Source organism: Oncorhynchus clarkii, chromosome 22 (assembly GCF_045791955.1).
Source record: "Oncorhynchus clarkii lewisi isolate Uvic-CL-2024 chromosome 22, UVic_Ocla_1.0, whole genome shotgun sequence".
Classification (NCBI taxonomy): domain Eukaryota; kingdom Metazoa; phylum Chordata; class Actinopteri; order Salmoniformes; family Salmonidae; genus Oncorhynchus; species Oncorhynchus clarkii.
Window position 1 is genome coordinate 50,052,915 of NC_092168.1, and position 17,540 is coordinate 50,070,454.

The 17,540-nt window shown below is 44.7% G+C and overlaps 1 protein-coding gene across 2 annotated transcripts in view; it reads left to right on the plus strand.

The window, feature by feature from the left end:
* Positions 1 to 12,889, plus strand: part of LOC139380991 (neuropilin-2-like) — a 184,271-nt gene extending 171,382 nt beyond the window's left edge. Inside the window, exons 17-19 of one of the 2 annotated variants that reach the window (XM_071124212.1) lie at positions 6,734 to 6,796; positions 12,141 to 12,406; positions 12,600 to 12,889. In XM_071124212.1, coding sequence (XP_070980313.1) covers positions 6,734 to 6,796; positions 12,141 to 12,406; positions 12,600 to 12,611 — 341 coding nt within the window. In that variant the 3' untranslated portion in view covers positions 12,612 to 12,889. Of the gene's footprint in view, positions 1 to 6,733; positions 6,797 to 12,140 lie in introns of both variants that reach the window. The other variant, XM_071124211.1, reaches the window with a different exon arrangement.
* Positions 12,890 to 17,540: the final 4,651 nt, after the last annotated feature.

The window sequence follows — 17,540 nt, forward strand, 5'->3', positions numbered from 1 at the left end:
ACCTATACCATGTGAGACAGACTATACCCTCTGAGACAACCTATACCCTCTGAGACAACCTATACCATGTGAGACAACCTATACTCTCTGAGATAATCTATACCCTCTGAGACAGACTATGCCCTGTGAGACAACCTATACCGTGTGAGACAGATTATACCCTCTGAGACAACCTATACCCTCTGAGACAACCTATACCCTCTGAGACAGTCAGACCCTCCATCCCTCCATTCTCTTTACATTGGCCTTAAATCTGGGAGGGTACAGGGCTCATCAGAGTAACAAATGAACCTATTTTACTATGACATGGTCCTCACACTACTCTTTAACATTACTGTTTTATATTTGTTCATTTGCTTTTATCAATTGATGTGTTGTTCTCAGCAGACAAAGCTGGTCAAACGATGTCCTTTCCACCAGCTTGGCCCACTGTGTTGATATTTTACTAATTGAAAACATACAGTACCAGTCAGAAGTTTGGACACAACTACTCATTCAAGAGTTTTTCGTTATTTTACATTGTAGAATAATAGTGAAGACATTAAAACAATGAAATAACACATATGGAATCATGTAGTAACCAAGAAATCAAAATATAAATAATTTTATATTTGAGAAATTAGCCACCCTTTGCATTGATGACAGCTTTTCACACTCTTGGCATTCTCTCAACCAGCTTCATGAGGTAGTCACCTGGAATGCATTTCAATTAACAGGTGTGCCTTGTTAAAAGTTAATTTGTGGAATGTCCTTCCTTTTTAATGCGTTTGAGCCAATCAGATGTGTTGTGACAAGGTATGGGTGGTATACAGAACATTTCAAGAACTGTGAAAGTTTCTTCAAGTGCAGTCGCAAAAACCATCAAGTGCTATGATGAAACTGGCTCTCATGAGGACCGCCACAGGAAAGAAAGACCCAGAGTTACCTCTGCTGCAGAGGATAGGTTCATTAGAGTTAACTGTCTCAGATTGAGTCCAAATCAATGCTTCACAGAATTCAAGTAACAGACATCTCAACATCAACTGTTCAGATGAGACTGCGTGAATCAGGCCTTCATGGTCGAATTGCTGCAAAAAAAACACTACTAAAGGACACCAATAAGAAGAGACTTGCTTGGGCCAAGAAACACGAGCAATGGACATTAGACCGGTGGAAATCTGTCCTTTGGTCTGATGAGTCCAAATTTGAGATTTTTTTTCTCCAACAGAAATCAGGGTCAAACAGGGAGAGATTGGGTTTGTTTGGCTTAAATCTGATTCTCTCCAAAAATCTTCTGTATACAAGAATGTAGAAAGAGATGGAAAGAGAGATGGAGAGATCAAAGATAACCTTTTTTCTAACGAATGATAGATGGATGTTATTTCTCTGGAAGGAGGAAAAGGATTCTGTTTCAAACACAGACACATGAAAGCTCTGGGCAGATGAACGGACTGGCAGAGAGGGAGAGAGACCGTCTGACCCAGCTCTAGGCAGACAGACGGACTGGCAGGGTGGGAGAGAGACCGTCTGACCCAGCTCTGGGCAGACAGACGGACTGGCAGAGAGGGAGAGAGACCGTCTGACCCAGCTCTGGGCAGACAGACGGACTGGCAGAGAGGGAGAGAGACCGTCTGACCCAGCCCAGCAGGCCTAGTGTAAGGGACGTTCAGCACTCTCGATCTGTAGACTAATTGGACAATGATTGGTCCCCATGGCGTGGTATTCACAGAATGGATAACTAGCTAAATGGACATCTTGGATTCCATACTAATGGTTGACTGCTTTTTACTCTGTAACAGAATCATGTTTTTGGGTCCTGTCTCATGTCCCACTCTGTAACAGAACCATGTTGTTGGGTTCCACTCTGTAACAGAATCATGTTGTTGGGTCCTGTCTCATGTTCCACTCTGTAACAGAACCATGTTGTTGGGTTCCACTCTGTAACAGAATCATGTTGTTGGGTCCTGTCTCATGTTCCACTCTGTAACAGAACCATGTTGTCGGGTTCCACTCTGTAACAGAATCATGTTTTTGGGTCCTGTCTCATGTCCCACTCTGTAACAGAACCATGTTGTTGGGTTCCACTCTGTAACAGAACCATGTTGTCGGGTTCCACTCTGTAACAGAACCATGTTGTTGGGTCCTGTCTCATGTTCCACTCTGTAACAGAACCATGTTGTCGGGTTCCACTCTGTAACAGAACCATGTTGTTGGGTCCTGTCTCATGTTCCACTCTGTAACAGAATCATGTTGTTGGGTCCTGTCTCATGTTCCACTCTGTAACAGAACCATGTTGTCGGGTTCCACTCTGTAACAGAACCATGTTGTCGGGTTCCACTCTGTAACAGAACCATGTTGTTGGGTCCTGTCTCATGTTCCACTCTGTAACAGAACCATGTTGTTGGGTCCCACTCTGTAACAGAACCATGTTGTTGGGTCCTGTCTCATGTTCCACTCTGTAACAGAACCATGTTGTTGGGTCCCACTCTGTAACAGAACCATGTTGTTGGGTTCCACTCTGTAACAGAACCATCTTGTCGGGTCCTGTCTCATGTCCCACTCTGTAACAGAACCATGTTGTCGGGTTCCACTCTGTAACAGAACCATGTTGTCGGGTTCCACTCTGTAACAGAATCATGTTGTCAGGTCCGGTCTCATGTGAAGTACAGTACATTTTGCCCACTGTATTTATAATGAACACATTTTCACCCCAGACATTACACATCCCTTTGAGGAGAATATTTATTTTACGTAGTTAGATATTGCAGATTTTGTGCTTGTGTTGTACAGCTGTTTGATTTGTCCCAGCCAGCTCTCCGTTCCAGCTTCCTCCTGTGATTTATATATCCACACAGCTCAAAGCTTGCTGCCCTCGCAGTTCTAATCCATTACATTATTTCATTTATCTACGTGGGTTTTATTTATGAACTGCCACTGAAGCAGTTTGTTTCCCTTTTTTTCGCTAACTTTTTGAATATTTGAAGAGAAAGAAATTGGCATGTTGTCACAGGGCTTTTCAAATCGGCCAGGGGCTGCCTGCTTCCCTTCCTACTCTGAGATGAGATTTGTTTAAAGTATTTTCATATTTATAATTAGTTAATGGACCTAATCATATTTATTAAGTCTACGGTAAGCATTTATTTTAGAGTCGCTTTGGGTTTGCCTCCCAAATGGCCCCCTATTCCCCATGTAGTACACTACATGGCCCCCTATTCCCTATGTAGTACACTACAAGGCCCCCTATTCCCTATGTAGTGGACTATCAAGCCCTGATCAAAACAAGTAAACTATATGGAGAATAGGTTGCCATTTGGGATGCCCCCTCCTCAAGGTAATATCATTGGGATGCCCCCTCCTCAAGGTAATATCATTGGGATGCCCCCTCCTCAAGGTAATATCATTGGGATGCCCCCTCCTCAAGGTAATATCATTGGGATGCCCCCTCCTCAGAGTCATGTCATTGGGATGCCCCCTCCTCAAGGTAATATCATTGGGATGCCCCCTCCTCAGAGTCATGTCATTGGGATGCCCCCTCCTCAAGGTAATATCATTGGGATGCCCCCTCCTCAAGGTAATATCATTGGGATGCCCCCTCCTCAAGGTAATATCATTGGGATGCCCCCTCCTCAAGGTAATATCATTGGGATGCCCCCTCCTCAAGGTAATATCATTGGGATGGCCCCTCCTCACAGTAATATTAATGAGCTAATGCACTGAGCGGGGTCCTTGGGCCCAAGGAACAGACCATATGATGCCTGAGTAAAATGATCTCATTATTCTACCACTAAGGTGCTGTAAAGACCCATACCAGACTGGTGTTGAAGGTACTGTAAAGACCCATACCAGACTGGTGTTGAAGGTACTGTAAAGACCCATACCAGACTGGTGTTGAAGGTGCTGTAAAGACCCATACCAGACTGGTGTTGAAGGTGTTGTAAAGACCCACACCAGACTGGTGTTGAAGGTACTGTAAAGACCCATACCAGACTGGTGTTGAAGGTGCTGTAAAGACCCATACCAGACTGGTGTTGAAGGTGCTGTAAAGACCCATACCAGACTGGTGTTGAAGGTACTGTAAAGACCCATACCAGACTGGTGTTGAAGGTGCTGTAAAGACCCATACCAGACTGGTGTTGAAGGTGCTGTAAAGACCCATACCAGACTGGTGTTGAAGGTACTGTAAAGACCCATACCAGACTGGTGTTGAAGGTGCTGTAAAGACCCATACCAGACTGGTGTTGAAGGTGCTGTAAAGACCCACACCAGACTGGTGTTTAAGGTACTGTAAAGACCCATACCAGACTGGTGTTGAAGGTGCTGTAAAGACCCATACCAGACTGGTGTTGAAGGTGCTGTAAAGACCCATACCAGACTGGTGTTGAAGGTGCTGTAAAGACCCATACCAGACTGGTGTTGAAGGTGCTGTAAAGACCCATACCAGACTGGTGTTGAAGGTGCTGTAAAGACCCATACCAGACTGGTGTTGAAGGTGCTGTAAAGACCCATACCAGACTGGTGTTGAAGGTGCTGTAAAGACCCATACCAGACTGGTGTTGAAGGTGCTCTAAAGACCCATACCAGACTGGTGTTGAAGGTACTGTAAGGACCCATACCAGACTGGTGTTGAAGGTACTGTAAGGACCCATACCAGACTGGTGTTGAAGGTACTGTAAAGACCCATACCAGACTGGTGTTGAAGGTACTGTAAAGACCCATACCAGACTGGTGTTGAAGGTACTGTAAGGACCCATACCAGACTGGTTTTGAAGGTGCTGTAAAGACCCATACCAGACTGGTGTTGAAGGTGCTGTAAAGACCCATACCAGACTGGTGTTGAAGGTGCTGTAAAGACCCATACCAGACTGGTGTTGAAGGTGCTGTAAAGACCCATTCCAGACTGGTGTTGAAGGTACTGTAATGACCCATACCAGACTGGTGTTGAAGGTGCTGTAAAGACCCATACCAGACTGGTGTTGAAGGTGCTGTAAAGACCCATTCCAGACTGGTGTTGAAGGTACTGTAATGACCCATACCAGACTGGTGTTGAAGGTACTGTAAGGACCCATACCAGACTGGTGTTGAAGGTGCTGTAAAGACCCATACCAGACTGGTGTTGAAGGTACTGTAAGGACCCATACCAGACTGGTGTTGAAGATACTGTAAGGACCCATACCAGACTGGTGTTGAATGTACTGTAAAGACCCATACCAGACTGGTGTTGAAGGTGCTGTAAAGACCCATACCAGACTGGTGTTGAAGGTACTGTAAGGACCCATACCAGACTGGTGTTAAAGCTACTGTAAAGACCCACACCAGACTGGTGTTGAAGGTACTGTAAAGACCCATACCAGACTGGTGTTGAAGGTGCTGTAAAGACCCATACCAGACTGGTGTTGAAGGTACTGTAAGGACCCATATCAAACTGGTGTTGAAGGTACTGTAAAGACCCACACCAGACTGGTGTTGAAGGTACTGTAAAGACCCATACCAGACTGGTGTTGAAGGGTACAGGAAGGTTCTGTAAGGACCCATACCAGACTGGTGTTGAAGGTACTATAAAGACCCATACCAGACTGCTATTGAAGGGTATAGGACGGTTCTGTAAGGACCCATACCAGACTGGTGTTGATGGTACTATAAAGACCCATACCAGACTGGTGTTGAAGGTACTGTAAAGACCCATACCAGACTGGTGTTGAAGGGTATAGGAAGGTTATATAAAGACCCATACCAGACTGGTGTTGAAGGATACAGGAAGGTTCTGTAAAGACCCATACCAGAATGGTGTTGAAGGGTACAGGAAGGTTATATAAAGACCCACACCAGACTGGTGTTGAAGGGTATAGGACGGTTATGTAAAGACCCACACCAGACTGGTGTTGAAGGGTATAGGAAGGTTCTGTTAAAAGCATGTAATGATACAGATTCTTCACGATGTGCTCCCCTGTAAATTCATGTTCTGTTTCTGTTTCTGTTCCCACTGTTCTTAAATACTGTTTGAAACTATGAATCATAAATAAAAACATGTTTTTTTAAAAGATGTCAAAGATTCAAAAACCAAACTAGTAGAAAGGCTGTTTAGGTGAATCTGCTATTTTGGATGTCAGAGGCCTCTTCCCTCTGTTGAGTTTCTCTTTCCTTAACTTCGGGCTGATGACGGAGCCTGATTGAGTTTGTCACTCACCTGTGATTGAGTTTGTCACTCACCTGTGATTGAGTTTGTCACTCACCTGTGATTGAGTTTGTCACTCACCTGTGTGAACTTTGCTAGGTCCTCCTTGTGAATGTGGGGATGTCGACTTGACCATGATTGTCCTTTTTATCTGTTAACTACGTTACCCATGCTGCACCACAGCCTGTTTCAAAACATATAAGGAATAATTTAGCCTGTTGAATTTCACGGTCTTGGAAATATTATATTGTGCTATTGGGATGTGCTAATAAAGAGATATTTTTTATATAACATGTTTGTGTTTCTCTTAAAGCATTATCTCTCTCTCTCTGGTTTAGTTAGTGAGAAAATATTTAAAAGTTTCACGTTGATTTACCACGTACTGTAATGGAAGCTGTGTCCTAACCCTGTGTGAATGAATGGTCACATTATAGTACACAAATGTGTTGCAAGATCCCCTTTTTTTCTCATCCTGTTATTCATGTAGATTTTGAAGTGTAAAACCATTGTGTTTGTTTTTTTCACCACCTCTAGTTCTTTCTCATAGAAACGTTATGAGCTGAGTTATTGTATGTTTTACAGACCGGAGGCCTATTGACTCTGGAAATAAACCACTTTACAACGGCAGAGAACGAATGAATGGAGGTAGGATACTCCATCTCTCTCTCTCTGTCTCTCTCTCTCTGTCTCTCTGTCTCTCTCTCTCTGTCTCTCTTTCTCTCTGTCTCTCTATCTCTCTCTCTCACTCTGTCTCTCTCTCTCTCTCGCTGTCTGTCTCCCTCTCTCTCTCTCTCTCTGTCTCTCGCTGTCTGTCTCCCTCTCCCTCTCTCTTTCTCTCTGTCTCTGTCTCTCTCTCTCTCTCTCTCTCGCTGTCTGTCTCCCTCTCTCTGTCTCTCTCTGTCTCTGTCTCTACCCTATACACAACAACAATGTTCCCTCTCCATCAGTAAGGAACCGACTAGGTTTACACTTTGTGTGTGTTTGTGTCTGTCTATATAAACCACAAGCTAGAGGTAATTACAAATAGGTTTGTTAATGTGTCTACATTCACTGCTTTAATTAGCTACAGCCATCCAACCAAGAGACAATTCACTGTCATCCAACCAAATTAACATACACCCTGCATCCCAAATGGCACGCTATTCTGTATATTCCTAGAGACTACACACTGTTATCCACCCAGGGACAACACACTGTTATCCAACAAGAGACAACACACTGTTATCCAACCAGAGACTGTTATCCAACCAGAGACTGTTATCCAACCAGAGACTGTTATCCAACAGGAGACTGTTATCCAACCAGAGACAACACACTGTTATCCAACCAGAGACTGTTATCCAACCAGAGACTGTTATCCAACCAGAGACTGTTATCCAACCAGAGACTGTTATCCAATCAGAGACTGTTATCCAACCAGAGACTGTTATCCAACCAGAGACTGTTATCCAACCAGAGACTGTTATCCAACCAGAGACTGTTATCCAACCAGAGACTGTTATCCAACCAGAGACAACACACTGTTATCCATCCAGAGACTGTTATCCAACCAGAGACAACACACTGTTATCCAACCAGATACTGTTATCCAACCAGAGACAACACACTGTTATCCAATCAGAGACAACACACTGTTATCCAATCAGAGACTGTTGTCCATCGAGAGACTGTTATCCAACCAGAGACTGTTATCCAACCAGAGACTGTTATCCATCCAGAGACTGTTATCCAACCAGAGACCGTTATCCAACCAGAGACAACACACTGTTATCCAACCAGAGACTGTTATCCAACCAGAGACTGTTATGCAACAAGAGACTGTTATCCAACCAGAGACTGTTATCCAATCAGAGACTGTTATCCAACCAGAGATAACACACTGTTATCCAATCAGAGACAACACACTGTTATCCAACCAGAGACTGTTATCCAACCAGAGACTGTTATCCAACCAGAGACTGTTATCCAACCAGAGACTGTTATCCAACCAGAGACAACACACTGTTATCCAATCAGAGACAACACACTGTTATCCAACCAGAGACTGTTATCCAACCAGAGACTGTTATCCAACCAGAGACTGTTATCCAACCAGAGACTGTTATCCAACCAGAGACAACACACTGTTATCCATCCAGAGACTGTTATCCAACCAGAGACAACACACTGTTATCCAACCAGAGACTGTTATCCAACCAGAGACAACACACTGTTATCCAATCAGAGACAACACACTGTTATCCAATCAGAGACTGTTGTCCATCGAGAGACTGTTATCCAACCAGAGACTGTTATCCAACCAGAGACTGTTATCCAACCAGAGACAACACACTGTTATCCAACCAGAGACTGTTATCCAACCAGAGACTGTTATCCAACCAGAGACTGTTATCCAACCAGAGACTGTTATCCAATCAGAGACTGTTATCCAACCAGAGATAACACACTGTTATCCATCCAGAGACTGTTATCCAATCAGAGACTGTTATCCAACCAGAGACAACACACTGTTATCCAACCAGAGACTGTTATCCAACCAGAGACTGTTATCCAATCAGAGACTGTTATCCAACCAGAGACAACACACTGTTATCCATCCAGAGACTGTTATCCAATCAGAGACTGTTATCCAACCAGAGACTGTTATCCAACCAGAGACTGTTATCCAACCAGAGACTGTTATCCAACCAGAGACAACACACTGTATATAACTACATTATACTGATCTGTCCTGTATATAACTACATTATACTGACCTGCCCTGTATATAACTTCATTATACTGACCTGTCCAGTATATAACTACATTATAATGACCTGTCCTGTATATAACTACATTATACTGACCTGTCCAGTATATAACTACATTATACTGACCTGTCCAGTATATAACTACATTATAATGACCTGTCCAGTATATAACTACATTATAATGACCTGTCCTGTATATAACTACATTATACTGACCTGTCCTGTATATAACTACATTATACTGACCTGTCCTGTATATAACTACATTATACTGACCTGTCCATTATATAACTACATTATACTGACCTGTCCTGTATATAACTACATTATACTGACCTGTCCTGTATATAACTACATTATAATGACCTGTCCTGTATATAACTACATTATACTGACCTGTCCTGTATATAACTACAGTATACTGACCTGTCCTGTATATAACTACATTATACTGACCTGTCCAGTATATAACTACATTATAATGACCTGTCCTGTATATAACTACATTATACTGACCTGTCCAGTATATAACTACATTATACTGACCTGTCCAGTATATAACTACATTATACTGACCTGTCCTGTATATAACTACATTATACTGACCTGTCCAGTATATAACTACACTATAATGACCTGTCCTGTATATAACTACATTATAATGACCTGTCCTGTATATAACTACATTATACTGACCTGTCCAGTATATAACTACATTATACTGACCTGTCTAGTATATAACTACATTATACTGACCTGTCTAGTATATAACTACATTATACTGACCTGTCTAGTATATAACTACATTATAATGACCTTTCCAGTATATAACTACATTATACTGACCTGTCTAGTATATAACTACATTATAATGACCTGTCTAGTATATAACTACATTATACTGACCTGTCCTGTATATAACTACATTATAATGACCTGTCCTGTATATAACTACATTATACTGACCTGTCCTGTATATAACTACATTATACTGACCTGTCTAGTATATAACTACATTATACTGACCTGTCTAGTATATAACTACATTATGCTGACCTGTCCAGTATATAGGTAACTGACCTGTCCAGTATATAGGTAACTGACCTGTCCAGTATATAACTACATTATGCTGACCTGTCCAGTATATAGGTAACTGACCTGTCCTTTATATAGGTAACTGACCTGTCCAGTATATAGGTAACTGACCTGTCCAGTATATAGGTAACTGACCTGTCCTTTATATAGGTAACTGACCTGTCCTTTATATAGGTAACTGACCTGTCCAGTATATAGGTAACTGACCTGTCCTTTATATAGGTAGCTGACCTGTCCAGTATATAGGTAACTGACCTGTCCAGTATATAGGTAACTGACCTGTCCAGTATATAGGTAACTGGCCTGTCCAGTATATAGGTAACTTACCTGTCCCATATATTGGTAACTGACCTGTTCAGTATATAGGTAACTGACCTGTTCAGTATATAGGTAACTGACCTGTCCTTTATGTACAGTGGGGAGAACAAGTATTTGATACACTGACGATGTTGCAGGTTTTCCTTCTTACTAAGCATATAGAGGTCTGTAATTTTTATCATAGGTACACTTCAGCTGTGAGAGACAGAACCTAAAACAAAAATCCAGAAAATCACATTGTATGATTTTTAAGTAATTCATTTGCATTTTATTGCATGACATAAGTATTTGATCACCTACCAACCAGTAAGAATTCCGGCTCTCACAGACCTGTTAGTTTTTCTTTAAGAAGCCCTCCTGTTCTCCACTCATTACCTGTATTAACTGCACTTGTTTGAACTCGTTACCTGTATAAAAGACACCTGTCCACACACTCAATCAAACAGACTCCAACCTCTCCACAATGGGCAAGACCAGAGAGCTGTGTAAGGACATCAGGGATAAAATTGTAGACCTGCACAAGATTGGGATGGGCTACAGGACAATAGGCAAGGAGCTTGGTGAGAAGGCAACAACTGTTGGCGCAATTATTAGAAAATGGAAGAAGTTCAAGATGACGGTCAATCACCCTCGGTCTGGGGCTCCGTGCAAGATCTCACCTCGTAGGGCATCAATGATCATGAGGAAGGTGAGGGAGCAGCCCAGAACTACATGGCAGGACCTGGTCAATGACCTGAAGAGAGCTGGGACCACAGTCTCAAAGAAAACCATTAGTTACACACTACGCCGTCATGGATTAAAATCATGCAGCGCACGCAAGGTCCCCCTGCTCAAGCCAGCGCATGTCCAGGCCCGTCTGAAGTTTGCCAATGACCATCTGGATGATCCAGAGGAGGAATAGGAGAAGGTCATGTGGTCTGATGAGACAAAAATATTAATTTTTGGTCTAAACTCCACTCGCTGTGTTTGGAGGAAGAGGAAGGATGAGTACAACCCCAAGAACACCATCCCAACCGTGAAGCACGGAGGTGGAAACAACATTCTTTGGGGATGCTTTTCTGCAAAGGGGACCGGACGACTGCACCGTATTGAGGGGAGGAGGGATGGGGCCATGTATCGTGAGATCTTGTCCAACAACCTCCTTCCCTCAGTAAGAGCATTGAAGATGGGCCGTGGCTGGGTCTTCCAGCATGACAACGACCCGAAACACACAGTCAGGGCAACTAAGGAGTGGCTCCGTAAGATGCATCTCAAGGTCCTGGAGTGGCCTAGCCAGTCTCCAGACCTGAACCCAATAGAAAATCTTTGGAGGGAGCTGAAAGTCCATATTGCCCAGTGACAGCCCCAAAACCTGAAGGATCTGGAGAAGGTCTGTATGGAGGAGTGGGCCAAAATCCCTGCTGCAGTGTGTGCAAACCTGGTCAAGAACTACAGGAAACGTATGATCTCTGTAATTGCAAACAAAGGTTTCTGTACCAAATATTAAGTTCTGCTTTTCTGATGTATCAAATACTTATGTCATGCAATAAAATGCAAATGAATTACTTAAAAATCATACAATGTGATTTTCTAGATTTTTGTTTTAGATTCCATCTCTCACAGTTGAAGTGTACCTATGATAAAAATGACATGATATGCTTTGTAAGTAGGAAAACCTGCAAAATCGGCAGTGTATCAAATACTTGTTCTCCCCACTGTAGGTAACTGACTTGTCCAGTATATAGGTATATATACATGTGACCTTTTCCAAATATGAACTTACCTCATGTCAAAAAGGTTTCTGATTTGATCTGACTGAATGTTCCTCCTCTGTGTCTCCTCGTCAGGTTTCCCGTTCCCAGAGTGGAGCACCCCTGGCCCGTCCATGGACCCCCCTGTGACACATGTCTCTGAGAAGGACAACTCGTGGCTGTACACCCTGGATCCTATCCTGGTCACCATCATCGTCATGTCTTCCCTGGGCGTACTGCTGGGGGCGGTGTGTGGCGGCCTGCTGCTCTATTGCACCTGCTTCTACAGCGGCCTGTCGTCACGGAGCTCCACCACATTGGAGAACTACAACTTTGAGCTGTACGACGGGATCAAACACAAGGTGAAGATCAACCAGCAACGCTGTTGCTCCGAGGCCTAGGGCTGTTTAAGGCGCTGGGAGGTCTTGTGCTTCAAGCCCTAAGGCTTTCCCAACTCAAGGGCCTGTGCTTAACTCAAAGCGTGACGAACAGAGAGACAGCGACACACGCTAAACCCTTTTCCCCTCCTCTCGGGGGTCTCTTCTCTGCCTGCAGGAGAGACCCTGATCAATCAAAGCTCGTGAATGAACCACACTTACCTGCCATGATGCCACACGTACTGGCCACTGGATCACAGCAGTCTGGGCCTGGACCAGAACCCCTTACTGTCAGTCTGGGGTTGCACCCTAAACCCCTACTGCAGCAGACTGGGACTGGACCCAAAAACCCGTCTAGGACCGAACCTCTCAGAGCTGTCATGTAGCCAGTGGACCATTCAGTGGGTGCTGAACAATATCAAAACATATCAATCTAATGCCTATCCCAAAAAAAAGATGAAAAGAAAATGAATCTAGATTTGTAAAGAAGAGAAGAAGAAGACATTTTGTTGTTTGTTTGTTTTGGTTATGATGGACGTTAGAATATGAGTGGAATTATTGCCAGGAAGGTTTTTTAGAATGTGATTCTAGCTTGTAAGACAGCTCTCGGCTTGCTCCGCTTGCCTGCATTATGTGAAAACAGTGGCATAGAGTATCGTGGACAGTTTTTAAGTTCAGTTGAAGAACATGCGTCTTTATTATGATCAGCTTCAGTTGTATCGCTCTGTAGACCAATCCCTCGTTCTCATTTTTAGACTTCAGTGTGTCAATAGTTGAACTTTTTTTTTTTTTTTTTTTGCCTTTCGCCTCAGTTCAGTTGAGTTCAGTTCATCTGTTATGGCGTGTGATGTTTCTGTTTTTCCAGACTGTTACCAGCCTTTAAAAAGGAAGACGAAGAGAAAGAATGAAAAGAAAACTTTATCTTAACATGACATGAGACGTATTGTTCGTTACTTAAAGTTGGATGGAGTATTATGATTGTCTCTTGCTTTTTTTTGCCTGTGTGATGATCTATAACACATGGTGTGATGCGCTGTGTGAAACATTATGATTGTTTTATTGCACCCTATGGATTGCTGAGAGAGAGAGAGAGACAGCTATAGTTCACAGAGATCAGGAGTGTGAGAAGAGAAATAACTCTCACCAGCAGAGAGAGAGAGAGAGACAGAGAGAGAGAGAGACAGAAAGAGACAGAGAGAGAGACAGAGAGAGAGACAGAGAGACAGAAAGAGAGACAGAGACAGAAAGAGAGAGAGAAAGAGAATCCTCTCATCTTTCCAGACTACTTTAACTCCCTAAAGAAGAAAGATCTCAAAGAAAACAAAGAAAGGACTACAGGAGCTGGATAAAAAGCCAAGCCACTTTCTTGGACACACAATTGAGCCTTAAGCTAACTGTTATTGGAAGAGAGCCATGCGTAGGGAAGCTAGCGACAGATCGATCTATCCTGGAGTAGAGAGACAGAGAGCCATGCGTAGAGAAGCTAGCGACAGATCGATCTATCCTCGAGTAGAGAGACAGAGAGCCATGCGTAGGGAAGCTAGCGACAGATCGATCTATCCTCGAGTAGAGAGACAGAGAGCCATGCGTAGAGAAGCTAGCGACAGATCAATCTATCCTGGAGTAGAGAGACAGAGAGCCATGCGTAGGGAAGCTAGCGACAGATCGATCTATCCTGGAGTAGAGAGAGAGAGCCATGCGTAGAGAAGCTAGCGACAGATCGATCTATCCTGGAGTAGAGAGACAGAGAGCCATGCGTAGAGACGCTAGCGACAGATCGATCTATCCTGGAGTAGAGAGACAGAGAGCCATGCGTAGGGAAGCTAGCGAAATATCAATCTATCCTGGAGTAGAGAGACAGAGAGCCATGCGTAGAGACGCTAGCGACAGATCGATCTGGCGAGAGACAGAGAACCACCACTGGGGCCTTTGGGGACCTGACCGTATGCTAGTTTCTACATTCTGATTTTAAAAAAAATATTCACTCCACTTTTCTGTTCTCTTCTTTTAATGTTACATGAGAACGAGTGTTAACCATAACCAGAGACATGTTTTTGTGTCAGGGTTGAGTTAAAAAAAAAAAAATCTGAAATCTGGGTTGAGTTTTAGAATCGGTTTGGCCTCAAGCAAAGAGAAAAGAGGAAAAAGAGAGAGAGAGGACTGTATGTCTCTTCCTCCATAGTTCAGTCCAGGAAGACTGCACCTCAAGGGGCCAAGCGGAGCGGGGGATCGAGGTAGGAATTGAGGTAGCGAGGGAAGGAGGGAGGGAAGGAGAAAGGTAGGAAGGGAGTAAGGGAGGGAGAGAGAGAAAGGGAAGGAAGGAAGGGGGAAGGGAAGAAAGGAGGGAAAGGAGGGAGGCTGATTAGGAAGTGCTGGAAGTAGTGAGGGATGAGAAGAACTCAGCTTCCAGGGTGAAGGGATGGAGGATGGGAGGATGGGGCAGAGAGGGCAGAGTGCTGGGTGAAGGGATGGAGGATCGGAGGATGGGGCAGAGAGGGCAGAGGGCTGGGTGAAGGGATGGAGGATGGGAGGATGGGGCAGAGGACGGCAGGGCTGGGTGAAGGAATGGAGGATGGGAGGATGGGGCAGAGGACGGCAGAGGGCTGGGTGAAGGGATGGAGGATGGAGGATGGGGCAGAGGACGGCAGAGGGCTGGGTGAAGGGAGGATAGGGGCAGAGGACGGCAGAGGGCTGGGTGAAGGGAGGTTGGGGGCAGAGGACGGCAGAGGGCTGGGTGAAGGGAGGATAGGGGCAGAGGACGGCAGAGGGCTGGGTGAAGGGATGGAGGATGGGAGGATGGGGCAGGGGGCTGGGTGAAGGGATGAAGGATGGGGCAGAGGACGGCAGAGGGCTGGGTGAAGGGAGGATGGGGCAGAGGGCTGGGTGAAGGGAGAATAGGGGCAGAGGACTGCAGAGGGCTGGGTGAAGGGAGGATGAGGGCAGAGGGAGCAGAGGGCTGGGTGAAGGGAGGATAGGGGCAGAGGGAGCAGAGGGCTGGGTGAAGGGAGGAAGGGGCAGAGGACTGCAGAGGGCTGGGTGAAGGGATGGAGGATGGGAGGAGGGGGCAGAGGGCTGGGTGAAGGGAGGATGGGGCAGAGGGCTGGGTGAAGGGAGGGGCAGAGGGAGCAGAGGTCTGGGTGAAGGGAGGATAGGGGCAGAGGACGGCAGAGGGCTGGGTGAAGGGAGGATGGGGCAGAGGGAGCAGAGGGCTGGGTGAAGGGAGGATGGGGCAGAGGACGGCAGAGGGCTGGTTGAAGGAAGGATAGAGGCAGAGGACGGCAGGGGGCTGGGTGAAGGGAGGATAGGGGCAGAGGGAGCAGAGGGCTGGGTGAAGGGAGGATGGGGCAGAGGGCTGGGTGAAGGGAGGATGGGGCAGAGGGCTGGGTGAAGGGAGGATAGGGGCAGAGGACGGCAGAGGGCTGGGTGAAGGGAGGATAGGGGCAGAGGGAGCAGAGGGCTGGGTGAATGGAGGATGGGGCAGAGGGCTGGGTGAAGGGAGGATGGGGCAGAGGTTTGGGTGAAGGGAGGATGGGGCAGAGGACTGCAGAGGGCTGGAGGTGGTGGTACATCCAGCTCCTTTTTCATTGGACTCTGTTGACTCTTTTCCACGTGCCTTGGATCTCTCTTTCTAGGCCTGATTGAACTTTTCTAGGGAGCTGAGACATATATGCATCCCAAATGGAACCCGGTTCCCTATTTAGTGCACTACTTCTGACCAGGGCCCATAGGGCTCTGTAATGCAAGGGTGGTCAAAAGTAGTGCACTATATAGGGAAAAGGATGCAACGTGGGATGGGCCATAGTATTACCTCTTCTGTCTGGGATGAGGGGGTGAGGCAGACATCTCTCTCTCTAACGGAGATCCTGACACTGGTAACAGATTACTCTCCACTGTTGTTTGTAAGACTTTGTACAGAGATGTCGTTTTTTTATTGCTATTATTATTTAATAAAGGATGAATAATATGGTTAGTGTTTGTGTTGTTGTCGTGGTGATCTTATCTGTTTCTAAGACAACACACACACACACACACACACACACACTCGATGTTTCAAAGACAACACATACACACACACACACTCCTGATGTTACTAAGACAACACATAAAAACACACACACTCCTGACGTTTCTAAGACAACATACACACACACACTCCTGATGTTTCTAAGACAACATACACATACACACTCCTGATGTTTCTAAGACAACATACACACACACACACACTCCTGATGTTACTATGACAACACACACACACACACACACTCCTGATGTTTCTAAGACAACATACACACACACACACACACTCCTGATGTTTCTAAGACAACATACACACACACACTCCTGATGTTTCTAAGACAACATACACATACACACTCCTGATGTTTCTAAGACAACATACACATGCACACTCCTGATGTTTCTAAGACAACATACACACACACACTCCTGATGTTTCTAAGACAACATACACACACACACTCCTGATGTGTCTAAGGCAACATAAACACACACACTCCTGATGTTTCTAAGGCAACATACACACACACACACACACTCCTGATGTTTCTAAGACAACATACACACACACACACACTCCTGATGTTTCTAAGGCAACATACACATACACACTCCTGATGTTTCTAAGACAACATACACACACACACTCCTGATGTTTCTAAGGCAACATAAACACACACACTCCTGATGTTTCTAAGACAACATACAAATACACACTCCTGATGTTTCTAAGACAACATACATACACACACACACTCCTGATGTTACTATGACAACACACACACACACACACACTCCTGATGTTTCAAAGACAACATACACACACACACACACACACACTCCTGATGTTACTAAGACAACACACACACACACTCCTGATGTTTCTAAGACAACATACACACACACACACACTCCTGATGTTTCTAAGACAACATACACACACACACTCCTGATGTTTCTAAGGCAACATACACATACACACTCCTGATGTTTCTAAGACAACATACACATACACACTCCTGATGTTTCTAAGACAACATACACACACACACACACACACTCCTGATGTTTCTAAGACAACATACACACACACACTCCT